The 13,681-nt window shown below is 39.8% G+C and overlaps 1 protein-coding gene across 1 annotated transcript in view; it reads left to right on the top strand.

Moving 5' to 3' along the window:
• USH2A (usherin) overlaps window positions 1–13,681 on the top strand; it is a gene marked incomplete at both ends in the record, with an annotated part of 645,989 nt that overhangs the window by 174,669 nt on the left and 457,639 nt on the right. Inside the window, one exon of the mRNA XM_080923960.1 lies at window positions 1,416–1,560. Coding sequence (XP_080780086.1) covers window positions 1,416–1,560 — 145 coding nt within the window. The remainder of the gene's footprint in view (window positions 1–1,415; window positions 1,561–13,681) is intronic.

Genomic DNA, 13,681 nt, shown 5'->3' with positions numbered 1-13,681 from the left:
AGTATAATAACATGTTTTCCAGTTTATAAAGCTTCCTGTGCAAATAATCTATAATGTTGTTTAGGTAAATTTATAAATAGGATTGCTGTCCTCGCTTTGATTCTTATATTCCATATTTATCATTGGTGTTTGGCTTATGGTTATGTTTTAGCCGGTCATTTTGCTCTCATAAAATTTGAAGTCAATATCTAGATAAACATTCCCAGTATATTTTGTTGTACACCTGCAGGGAAAATATCTCAGTCTAAACTCTGTAACTAAACAATGTATCCTCCATTTTGTTTATATGTCATGTATCATGTTCCATGAATGTCAAACCTTAGGACTATGTCAGAGCCTACATAGTCTATTGATAGGATCAAGACCATGGTAGGCACAAGCCATGGAACTGTAACTGATGTAATTCAGCAGGCTTTTACCATAGCCTTTTATATATAAAGATTGTAGCAAATACATTAATACCGTACCTATTCTTTATCAGTTGTATGACCTAAAATACTATAGCCTTGGTGATATAATTGGTTTGTACTGGCATATACCAGAAACATTTGACTGTTTGTGTTAGGACATTACGTGGCTATGGCCTCCGTAGGTAGCATAAACATTCACCTCTTACAAGTGTAAAGGGCTGGAATCACATATGCAGTCTGGTTCATGGTAGATCGCCAGAACATAGTTCATGAGTGCATGTCAGTAGCCCTAAGAGAAATAATTTATATTCATGATGCTGTTGCATGGTTTTCCCCCCAAATATAAATTGTATCCTTAGTCTAAGCAGGTTTTCATAGTTGCTGGTGATTGGTCCTGGTCATAATGATAGCATGAATTTTGTGTTGCTATTTTACTATTTGTTTATAGTGTTCCTCCCAATCTCCTCTACTCAGACTTTCTACTTTCATTTGAAAATTTATTATGATAACAGTTCTTCAAAAATGATGTAACTATCGACCTAACGGAATGTATTTATTCAGATAAGAAGGGGAAGTGAGATTTGACCTGGAGGGATGTTCAGGCAGCATCTATTGCCAATTCTGCACCATGTTTTTGTCCCATGCGCTGCCGTGAAGTAGCACTACTGTTGGCTTGGTTTGGACTTTTTCACGGTATGCATGTCAGTGTTGCCATCTTTATCTCTACTGTTGGTGACAGTTAGCATACATACATGCTGCTTTATGAGGCCATAACACCGTCTTCTCATTTATCCACTCAGGAACTGCATTATTACCCCATAAACAGCGTGATTGTACAATTGTCAATTAAACCTCAGCTTGTTGGGACTTTTTTTTTTTTGGAAAAATCTCCCATATAGGAGTTTGGAATAATCCCCACTGTTTGAATTTTGGTTCTGAATGCCAGAATTATATGCTGTATGTTGATTGTTATCTGATTACTATTGTTGTTATTTTGCCTTGAAGCTGGTGCATTTTGCTAAGTCCCAAGACGAGTCTTACATCATAAAGGGACTCAAGCCTCATAGGATCTACAGCTTTACTGTCTCCCTCTGCAATTCAGTTGGCTGTGTAACCAGTGCTTTGGGAGCAGGACAAACCCTAGCAGCACGTAAGTACATTCTGATGAGTATGAAGAAATATATTCACGTTGAGAATCAATACCTATAGCTCTGCTGCACTTTGGCCGTCCTATATGTCTTTTCTGTTCTCTGCTGCTTTCTCATAAATCCTGAGTGAGATTTATCTTGAGATTTTTAAACAAAAAAAATAAATAAATTAGCCAAGGTGACGGGCATATCAGAAGAGCCCCAAATTAGATACGGAAAAAGAATAGTTTCTGTGCTCAGCATCTGTACTGGCTGGTTTTGTGTCAACTTGACACAAGCTGGAGTTATCACAGAGAAAGAAGCCTCAGTTGAGAAAATGCCCCCATGAGATCCAGCTGTAAAGCATTTTCTCAACTAGTGACCAAGGGGGGAGGGCCCAGCCCATTGTGGGTGGTGCCATCCCTGGGCTGGTAGACCTGGGTTCTATAAGAAAGCAGGCTAAGCAAGCCAGGGGAAGCAAGCCAGTAAGTAACATCCCTCCATGGCCTCTGCATCAGCTTCTGCTTCCTGACCTGCTTGAAAGTCCTGACTTCCTTTGGTTATGAACAGCATGTGGAAGTGTAAGCTGAATAAACCCTTTCCTCCCCGACTTGCTTCTTGATCATGATGTTTGTGCAGGAATAGAAACTCTGACTAAGACAGCATCTAACTAGTGCCTCAGAATTTCCTGACAGTTGTGAGATGCATTTAGGAGTGATTATATGAGGTCACATGACATTTCTTCCTTAAGTTGTAACTTTTTTTTTTTCATGTTAGGAGGTTGGGTCTATCAACTCCTGCCCCATGAGGCTCTTTGGCAATGTCTAAGTTGCCTGCCACTAGATGTTTCATCTGTTTGATAGGCAATTGCTCACATATTATTTTATTCATGATTAATAAGAATCCCCTAAATCTGCCCAATGTAATAGGAAACTTGTTAAATCTTATAATGTGGTTTACATCATTTTCCTTTGTGTTACTAAGAGCCAACTAGATTTACACAAAGCTGAACACATGCATTGCTCCCGTCTACGCTCTCCACTAACAGCGTTTAGAATATTTTCATTTGCCAGTATTTTTGTCAGTTATTCTGCAAGGCTTAGATTCTCTTTATGGGTGTGTCTGCAAATACAGAGGTTACGGGATTCCCTAACAAATTATAGGCACCGTATGAACATATCTTTAATTGTCACCCTACTGTTTGTAGGTCTAATTCTAGTGTTTCTGTCCTCAGTTCAAATAATTTAGTTTAAAATAACTGGGAAAAATAAGTCAGTTCAAATTATGTCATGCAATTGCTATTGCTTGTTACAATTTTCAGTTGATGTGAAGTACATCCAGATTCCAGGATAGTGTTGTTCATTACCTCAAGGACTGACTCATTTGTGTACTGATATGTCTAATCTATGTGTATTTCAGATGTGTGAGGAGTGCCCAGTGTATCAAATCATATGGAGTTCATACTCCTATAAGCCTATTTATTTTTTGAATGCTATGATTCAAAGGTAATACATTTGAATAGGATGGGTAGATTCTATCCAGGCCAAAAAAATATGATACAGTTTTGGACAAAATTTGAAAAGACACTCAGTCTCACAGATTTAATAAAATACAAGAGAGGTTAAACACAAGCTGGAGATTAACTTTTAGTAGAGTGTTAGATGGAGAACCCTAGCAATAAGGCTAGTCATAGCTGGGACACCCCAGCCTCTCACAAGGCAAAGCACTGCAAAGTCATCTAGTGCTGTTGGATGCCCAATGTAACTGAATATATAGTAACAATTCCTATGTGTTTGTCTAATCTCTGTCAGGTTCAATTCCCAGAATCTACATGGCAACCCACATCTATCTTCAACTTCAGTTCCAGGATATCCAGTGCCTTCTTCTGGCCTCCATGGGCAATAGACACACAACCAGTACACAAACATATGTGCAGGCAAAACAACCATACATATAAAATAAGAAAAATAAAAATTATAGCAAAATAACGTTTAAAAATTTGTGTCCAAATTATAATTTTCCAATTTGCTATTTGTAGCATGAAGTCACTTATGTGTCCCTGAGCACATCATTGATACATTATCTTGTAAAATCTCCAATTAGAAAGCAGCCATTGAATATTCAAAAGTCTGTGGGAATCCTAAAGACAATGCACACTATGTTTAGTTTAAGAAATCACCATCTAGTAGAATGATTGGCAAGAGGAAGTGTGTTAGGACTCTCAGCAGAAAAGAAGCCATAGGGACAGAGCAGAGGACGCATGGCTTCGAGTTTGGTGGTTAGACCATCACTGGATGCTATTGTAGATAGATTTGGTTGATAAATAATGACATTTATATCTATCTACTGAGCATATAAAATGTACTAGTCACCATGTTGGAGGTCGGCACTGTTCTGGATATCGCTATGATGAAATTTGTGGTTTACCAAGACTTCTTTGGCAATACGTTCTGAGGGGATATCAATAGATTCTCAGAGTCTTTCTCAGCAGAGACCAAGGGACTCTGTCCAATGAGTAAAAATGAAGATGGACAGTTGAAACAGATCCTATTATGGGGAAAGTATCGACAGGTTCAGAACAGGAAAAAACTGAAGATGACAGTAAATATTAGACTGTGGTCTTTCTGTTAAACGAAATGGGAAAGACCAACAGATGGGCAAACAAACCCTTGGGTTTACGGTCCATCCCTTGCTGGAGTCATGGCATGTACGGGCAGCTAGAAACAGAGCATACAAGTCTGATGGTTAAAATGTTGCTGGTTTTATAATCACCTGTAGAGAGATGGAGGGAGAGCTATGGTTCAACTGAGTCAGAGAGGCAGAGAGGATGCAGTGATACAGGCTGAAGGGAAGCATTTGAGCAAGTGCATGTGTGTAACATGGCAGAAGAGAAGCAAGGAGACAGGGAGATCAGAGGATTCCTATGTGAAAAGTTCTAAAAGGGGCTGCTGAGAAGCACGCATAAGGTTGGGGGAAGTGTGTCCCCGCAATGCCCCAAGCTGAAGCTGGGCATAAAGGACTGAGCTGTGGAAGACAATGCCTTAGGAAAATTCAAAGGCGTGTCTTTGAAGTTTTGAAAAACACTTCAATTTGCCCAGTTTCTACTTAAACCATTGCATTAGCTTTTGTTCCTGGGGGAAATCTTTTCTATTCTGATGGAGAAATTGTTCCAGTGGCTTTCAGAAAATAAAGAGAGCTTAGTGTTAGCCATCGGTATATGTCAGGAATCTGAATTCTCATCTGTCAATAAACGTAATTTACACGATGATAGTAGAAGATGATTTTGTCACGTGTGTTTCAGTGTAAAACGCACCATTTGCAGGTATGTTCAGATCAGGACGAAGAGAAATTAGCTTTTATTTGCCTGAAAGCAAAGCTCAATATCTACTGTATTCTTCATGCCTCTTATTTTCAGTAGGTGCTTATGTGTCTGTCCCTGTACATGCCTTAAGATTAAACATCTAAATAAGACTCATAGGCCAGGCATCATAAAAGTAAGCAATGCCGAAGCAGGACTTTTGTGTAGTCAAGCCTGGATTGGAAAGGAAAGGGAGTCAACCATCCACTGTAAGAATCTCTCTGCTCTATTCCTTCTGTGAACTGTGGGTGACTCCCTGGGAGCTTGTAGGTCATTTAAGTCTTAAGTTCAAGTGGGAGGGATGGAGACCAGCCCTTCAATAGCACCATAGCAGAAAGTCACAAATCAGAATAGGCATTTAGCCACTTAGAAGTGAGGGATCACAACAGTGACTTCTGGCCATTTAAAATATCTGCCACTGTTGGGGTTTTCATTTGCTGTTGTTGTTTTGTTTTCTTTTGTGTTGTGTTGTTTTGTTTTTAAATAAGTATGTAGCTTCATCTGGACATTTCATGGGAAAGCTTGAGAAACAGACAATTGACGTTAAATCTTTCAGATGTATTGATAGATCAGGGCACTTCACCATGAGTACTGGATCAGGTTGGGGTTTGGTTCCTGCACAGTTCTCATCATATCTGAGGGATGGGGTCCCTAAGGAGCAACTGAAAAAGCTTGACTTAATGGCGTGGAGTCACTCCAGGTTTTCAGGCAAGTTACCAGATGAGCTGGACTTCCTTCGAGTCCACGCTACACACACCTACAGAGATTTACTCTTTCCATTGGGGAAACTTGTGAATTTCTTCCTGTCATTTCCTCCATCTGCCAGGCTTAAATCTTCCTTTGGGAGATCCATTTCTAAAGGAGTACCCAGGTTATTTTCTTGACCTGTCACTGGCTTCCAGACTAGAAGCTGAGAAGTGTCCATCTTTTAAGCAAGGTGTGTTGAGTTTTTCTCTACCTAAAGTAGAGTGTAGATCCCCTTTCTCCTGGGCTGGCAACTCCGCTTGTTTGAATGCAGGGGACATAAGTCTTTTCATTGTGAATAGGGCCCAGAGTGATTAAACAAGCACTCTTAATATGTTAATTTATACTTTTAATTACAACAATCTTGTCTATATAGTCATTAGTGAATACTAATATAAATATTTTTCCACCTCTTTATTCCTGGAGTGTAAGGCAATCATCCAGTTCTTTCTGTGAGGTTGCTGGTTTCCGTCTCATAATTCCATCTTTGTTCTTAGTTATGAATGCATTTTGTTCCTTCCTGTCTTGAATAATCCTTCATTAAGCTAGTCGCTTTCTGCTCCATGCTAAAAAGGAAAAATTATCATGCAAATGTGGCAGGCCATATTAAAAAGCACATCACCCGACGCTTTTGTCGCTGTCCTTCAATTAGTTTCTCTTCTTTGAATTTAATTCCATTTGTTGTTAAAAACTACTGACTTGATGTATGGACTCGTGAATCCGAGGCTGCTGCCAAGAAAGTGAGGGGGAGGAAGAAATCAAAGGCCCTCGGAAGATCTGCAGAGCCGAAATGAATTCGCTTCACCTTTGACAAGAACACTTGAACAGCCCCGGAGCCCTCTGATGATTTGACCTGGCTAATTATCCAATTATTTATTTCAAAAGCAAAGACTGCCTTCTACAATGAGAGTGGTGTAAAGCAGCCTGAAAACTTTGGGAGCAGCAGATGACTCAAGGCCCATTCAAGATAAAGAATATCAGTGTAAAAACTTGGCTTCCCTCCTATGTGCCATACATGGGCGCTCCTGTCCCTCAGGAAGGAGACCCTGACCCTCGGACACTTTCTGTCTGTTTTCTCTCTCAGTGGAGATTACTTTTGCACTTGCAAAGAAGAAGAAAAAAAAAACATGTCAAATTGCCAGGGTTCTCAAGCAATATTTAAGTTGTATTCCTCTTGATTAAAAGCTTTTGGTTCAAAGCAATGCTTTTTAATTGCCTAATGATATAAGTCAGTTCTTAGGGAAGAAAAAAAAAACCCGCACATTTAGGAGTTCATTTGCGATATAACTGAAAAATTCATTGCATGGCAGTAAAACAATTTACTGTTAATTACAAGGAGAAGAATTTGCTGTAGCATGCTCACAGATTGCCATGAATCATGCAGCTCTCCTAGAGATTTATAACAGATGTGTAAGAGGGATGAATTAGCAGGGTTTAATAACAGAGGCACAAATCATGCAGACTTCAAGGAGCTTTAATTGATATACTACAATGTGACGGGCATGAATCACTCAGCCATTCAACAGCATTGGAACATATGGTCAGCTCAATATGCTGCATCTTAAATCGGCTGGTGAGTCGTTGCTTCTCCCATATGGTGGGAGCAATATATTTTCCGTGATTAAAAAAATACATCCATTTTTTTAAAGAAATATGGTTGGCAAAGCATGTTTGTTAGCGATGTTAGTGATGGGGCATCTGAAATCCAGGCTAACTGGGGTGTTTAGTGAGTATCGGTTATGATTGTTTTTAAGCACAGCAGCTTCCCAAAATAAATGGACATTGTGTGTGTGACTCTAGATGGCTGGAGGTGTTATGAGAACGGGCTCAGTGCTGTTGGCACATTGGACCCCCAGCACAGACTCATTGAAACAAGGCTGAAAAAGCTGGGATTGTCTACAGAGCCCAGCAGTCTGGGTAAACAAGATGAGGGGTGGCTTCTCTTTTTGGGGGGGAGGTTAGGGCTGTCCAACTTGGCGTCTAACATGATGAGTTTGATTGGAAATCTTTATTTAGCAAGGCAAAAAGAAAAAGTAGTTTGGATACTAATAATACTGTGGTCCCCGATGGAACAATCAAAGGGGTCTTAGGAACATTAGAAATACTCTTCATACGCAATGGAGCTAATGCCATGACAACCCTGTGGAGTCAGGGATCCCGGCTGACACCTAACCAGGACTGTGTAAGCATACTTTCAATGGAGCTGCGTCCTGTCAGCTCTCAGCAAGGCTTCTGCAGCATTGGTAAACGTGTCAGACTTGAAAAAGGAATATTGCGGCCTTAGTCTGTGATGCCAGGGTTTAATGTCAACAATTAAAATTTATTTTGATCCTTACCTAGTGTTTATTACTGTTTGTATACACAACAGACCTTACTAATACAGAGATGCACTATTAGACAGAAATGCCATCTGTTCCCGGGGAAATGCGGGCATCTGTCTTCCATGCTAAAGCTAAAATGATATCATTTCTAACACAGCAAAATTAACAGCTTTATACTCATCGACTCCACTTTGAAGGGCTGGAGATGCACCTGAAGAGAGGGCTGGCTTGTGAAAAGCACAGTGACCTAAGGGGCCAGTGACTGCATCTGGATGGTGACTTTTATCACGCTTCCTGATGGCCTTTTGGGCATGCAGAAAGGCCAAGAAGAAATCACCTTTATGAAAGAGCACTTTCCCTCTGCTTCCTTCTCCCTCTGTATCTTCTGCAGGTCATTAAAGTAAGGACAGAAATATTTGAAAATGGACAGAAATAGGCTCAAGGACTCCACCCAAAACTTGGACAGGAGTACCCTCAAAAATAAATATGTAAATAAATAAATAAAACTTCATGGAAAGAACTCGAATAGACAAAAATGCTAGTGAGCAGTCTCCATTGGTCCCACAGTGACCCCTTTAGGAAAATACAAACTCTCTTCTGTTCTAGGCTATTAATTTTTTTCTCCCTCAGTGGCATATATAAAAGATTTATATGAAGCACCTCTCCTATTTTATTTTTGGGGGGCCTAAGTGTCTTATTAAGAAAAGGTCTCTCACTGTTCGAAGTTGAAGAATTTGGAAGACCAAGGACAGCAGTAACCCCCACACTGATGTGGGAACTGGGACGCTTTCTGTGATGGACCACTTGGATTCTATATATCACAATATAATAAATTGTGTCACACCCATGTTTAATGTGTGTACACAGCGCATTAACTGTAACTACAGTACATTTATTTGTGCTGGAGGAGACTTGAAAATGATTAAAAAATCAATACAGTGCTGTCAGACAGGCAAGCGTTACGATACGTTTAAGATACTAATTGCACAGGCCCCATAAAAGCTTCAAGTTTGTATAGCAAGGATACCATAATTACAATCAGAGCAACTACCTCTTATATTAGTGCTGGACTTTAGGGAGTAGCAGTGGTGGCTGTCACCTTCGGTACACTGTGTGTAATTCAGAAATAATGGGTCCTTTTCTCTCTAGACTTGTGCAGTGTTAGTTATGGACAATTGATCTACCATCACTTGAGAGACAGTGACAGCAATGTTCAGGATCCAAGTTCATTTAAGGTCTCTGAAAGTCATGCTTTGTAGCCTTTCTGTGACATGGCACACATAAAAAGATCATGTTGTATGCCACACTCAGGGTGAAGAAATGAAGGCTGGCTGCTGAAAGGGAAATGATAGGGACTGTGGTCAGCTTCCTTGAAGTCTATGGAGACCTGTGTGTCAGCCTCTTGCTAGTTTTCTCATTGAGAATCATATTTTGGTTCATCTTGGCTCAACCAAGTCTCTCAATGAAGACATAACTGAAGAAAAGGCAGATCAAATGATGGAGAAGAGCATTTCCACTGTGCACACCCTCACAGTGTGATGGTGCTGATGAGGAAGCAGGCGCCAAGTAGAGAAATATATTTTGTTTTCTAGAGTCATTGTTGGCCCATAAGACAGCAGTGAGTGACCTCTAGGCTCTCGTGGAAACGGCTTTCCTCTTCTGTACACTGATGGCTGGACAGAGTTGCTGTCACCTGGGAATTCACTCTTCGGTCCTGGTCTCAGAGCTTACATGCAGATGTTCAGGCCTAGCAATGTATGGAAAGTAACTTTTCTTGACAATGGTTCTAGAACTTTGAGAGAAAGTCAAAGTAGCTTTTGTAACTTTAATTTTTTTCCCAATCCTTCTTTTTAACTAGCCAACCAGGCCTCAGGTAAATCTGCCCAAGTTAGCAGGAGGGATGACAGCCAACAGGAATGGCTACCAGGAGACGCTCTTAGCTGTGCCTCTCTCAGTGAAGATCAGCAAGGTCTTGAGAACTAATGTTACATAGCAAGGTCTATAAGCAAGCCTAATTCGACCTCAGTCACTGTCCATGGGGTCCTTGTTACACTTCTTCCACATATCAAGTGTCCTCCATGGGTCTTGCACATCACATGGGTCTGTCTCAGCTGATATCACTCTGCCAATCAGCCCTGCGTATGCAGAAGCAGAAAGAAACTGCAGCACACCACCAGAAGTATTTGGCATGTTTCTCTCTATGTAGCTTCAACAAATGGAGCTCAACTATAAGGTGGACTAAGGCATGTGTGTCATTAGCAAAGTACCCTTCATCATATGTCCCTTCACTTGCTTGCTTTAGCAGAACATCCTCTCACCCGTGTCCACATTGGGAGAACACTCCTTCACATGGTTGCCCTGACAAAGCATCATCCAACACAACTGACACTCCAAAGAACCCTTAAGTTTCCACTCCAAATTTCCTTCTGACAGAGTGCCTAAGGATATCCTATGCTAGTCTAAACTCTATACACCCTGAGCCATGGAAACTCTGCATAGATGCCTGGACTCAATGCAAGAAACAGATGAATAACTAGTCTACGCCGACTTCATACACAAGGGTTTGAAAACAAATGAAGAGATTTGATTCAAAAGACCCGTGAGTTTGTCTTGCTTAAGACTCCACACTCCATAAATTTTGCAAGTGTAAATTTATTCATTACAATATGCTGTTAGTCAGATAATAATATAACAAATGCCGCATAAAGGATGTAGATTCGCTGAGCATTTTAGGAGGCTTTTTATAAGATATAATATCATAGGGGAGATGAGGAACTGAGTTGTCTCAGTAGATAGGAGCACTTACTGTTTAAGTGCAGACCCACAGGACCCACATGAAAGCCACATCTGGCTGCATGTGGGTGTGGCTAACCTCAGTGCTGAAGGTGGGATAGAAAGGGAAGAATTGTTGAGACTTCTTGGGCAGCCAGTCTAGCTTTACAAAAGAGATGAGTTCCAGGATCAATGAGAGGGAGCAAGACGATTATGTAGATTGCTCATTGAATTACTGTTAATGTATTATAATGAAAATTCTCAGTTTCCAGACGAAAAAAACTCAGGCAAATAATACAAAGTTTGAATGGTTTTGCTAAAGTATTTGTAGCATAGAAATTAGGGTGAAATATCTCTAGACATTTAAAGTTAAATTCTTTTCTCAAAGTTATCTCTTTATTAGTTGTGCTATGATTATGAACTATTTAAAAAAAAATATTTGTGTGTCTACAGTCACTTTGTTTTGGCAGTCTAGCAAATGACCCTCCTTACTATAAGCTCTCTCCCTCTCCCTCCTCCTCCTTCTCTCCTCTCTCCCTTTCTTCTCCCCCTCTTTTCCCTCCCCTTCCTCTGTGTTATTGGTGTGTGTGTGTGTGTGTGTGTGCGTGTGTGTGTGTGTATGTGTGTCCCAGTCCATTTAATTGATAGACAGTTTCACTCAACTCCCTCTCTTGCCTGTAAAAAGCATGGCTCAGTAGGATACCTATCCTGCAAACAACCATGGTTGACCCCGTTATGTGAAGCTACAAAGTACCAGCTGGAAGTTTCCATTTTCTTTCTGAAGCAGTAAGATAAGCCATCAACTCTCTTCCAACACCTCCTCTGGAGGAGACTAATCAAAAACATCCCAGTTGCTTGGTGGAACAATTCTCTATGAATAGAGTTGTTTGAACAGTAGTCACTACTTGGACCAGATTCTCCACATAAGAGTGAACTTCCTGTCTATGACTCTTTGCCAGACTAAAGGCAAAGCTGAGCTCGCACCTTAGAAGGTACTGAAAAAGTAACTACAGATCCAATGTGATTTTTTCGTTTAATTAATTAATTAATTAATTAATTAATATTTCTTTTTTTGCACAGACACAGGAAAAAATTAATTTTTCCTTACAACTTTATTTTTAAAAAAAAGAGATACATGTACAGACTTTTAAGAACATTCTGGAATAAAACTATATGAATATTTTTTGTCAGTACTTGATTTTTTAAAGGTTTGATAAGGATGAATTGAAATCTTACTAGTTACCATAAACATAAAATACACGAAAAACAAAACTTCTTGGTGTGTATAAATTGAACATAATGATTTTTAAATACCAAAACTTGCCACAAGGCTACCTTTCCCGCTCTTCAGTTATTAATGATTTAAGGCCTAGGTATACCCCACTCTGAGTGGTTACTATACATATGTTGTTGCTTTTTTTTTTTTTTTTTTTTTTTTTTTTTTACCTAAAAAGGACTGAAGCTTCAACTTTTTAGTTTTTTTTTTTTTTTTTTTTTTTAGTTTCATATGATCTGTGAGTTGTTTCTTGGATATTTAGAGCTTTCTGAGGCTAGTATCCAATTATCAGTGACTTCATATTATATCTTTTCTTTTGTGGTTGGGTTACCTCCCTCAGGATGATATTCTATAGATGCATCCATTTTCCTAGGAATTATATAAAGTCATTGTTTCTAGTAGCTGAATGGTACTCCATTATGTAAATATACCACAATTTTTGTATCCATTCATCTACTGAAGGACATTTGGGTTCTTTCCAGCTTCTGGCTATTATAAGTAGGGCTGATATGAACATTGTGGTGCATGTGTCTTTATTGTATGTTGGAACATCTTTGGGGGTATATGCCCAGAGTGGAATAACTGGGTTTTCGGGTAAAACTATGTCCAATTTTCTAAGGAACCACCAGACTGATTTCCAGAATGGTTATACCAGCTTACAACCCCACCAACAGGGGAGGAGTGTTCTTCTTTTTCTGCATCCTTGCCAGCATCTGCTGTCATCTCAGATTTTGATCTTAGCCATTCTGACTGATGTGAGGTGGAATTTCAGGGTTGTTTTGATTTGCATTTCCCTGATGACTAGGGATGTAAAGCACTTCCTTAGATGCTTCTCAGCCATTCGATGTTCCTCACTTGAGAATTCTTTGTTTAGCTCTGTACCCCATTTTTAATAGGATTGTTTGATTCTCTGAAGTCTTTATTTATATTTCTAATTAAGAAGTACTATGGATTGTGCCATCAAGGTGGAAAGGGTTCAAATAACAGCCTGACCCATCCTTTCCCCATTCTCTCCCATGTCCTTGGTAGAACGTAAGGAAGCCAAACACTTGGAGATTTTAGAAGGAGGTTCTGAGCAGAGGATACTGCTCACCCAATGGTAAAAAGTTGACTTTCATCTAAGCTTTGACAACTTAGTTAAAATAGAATAGATATATGAAAACCTTTTCTTCTTTTGAGAGAATCCTATTGGATATCTGTGGAAGCTGGCTATGTGGTATGTTTTAAATTAAATGTCAGGTCTACATGCTCTAAACTCTAGAAAATGCAGTGTGGAATGCAGAAACTGTGACAACAGAAAAGCACAAATACCATTTCTTTTTTATTTCTTCTCTGACTTTTGCTTGTTGGTACAAGGGGCAGATACTCGAAGTTGACTTAGTAAAGCATTTGCCTTGGAGACACAAAGTCCTGTGAATTTTGGTCCCCAGAAGGCAGATAAAAATGCAGGGTGTTAGGTGTGTGCTTCTAACCCTAGCACCAGCAGGGAGAGACAAGTATATTCCTGGGACTGGCTGGCCAGCCAGTCTAGCCTAATTGGTCTCTCTCTAGCTCCAGGCCTGTAAGACATCGAAGGAGATTACCAGTATTCATGGGGGATGTAATAACACCAGAGAGTATCCTTTGGAACATACACACACACATATACATGCATATACATACACATATACACA

This window comes from Micromys minutus (assembly GCF_963924665.1).
Source record: "Micromys minutus genome assembly, chromosome: 1".
Taxonomy (NCBI): domain Eukaryota; kingdom Metazoa; phylum Chordata; class Mammalia; order Rodentia; family Muridae; genus Micromys; species Micromys minutus.
Note: the sequence above shows the minus strand (reverse complement) of the source record. Positions and strands in the feature narration are given on the sequence as shown.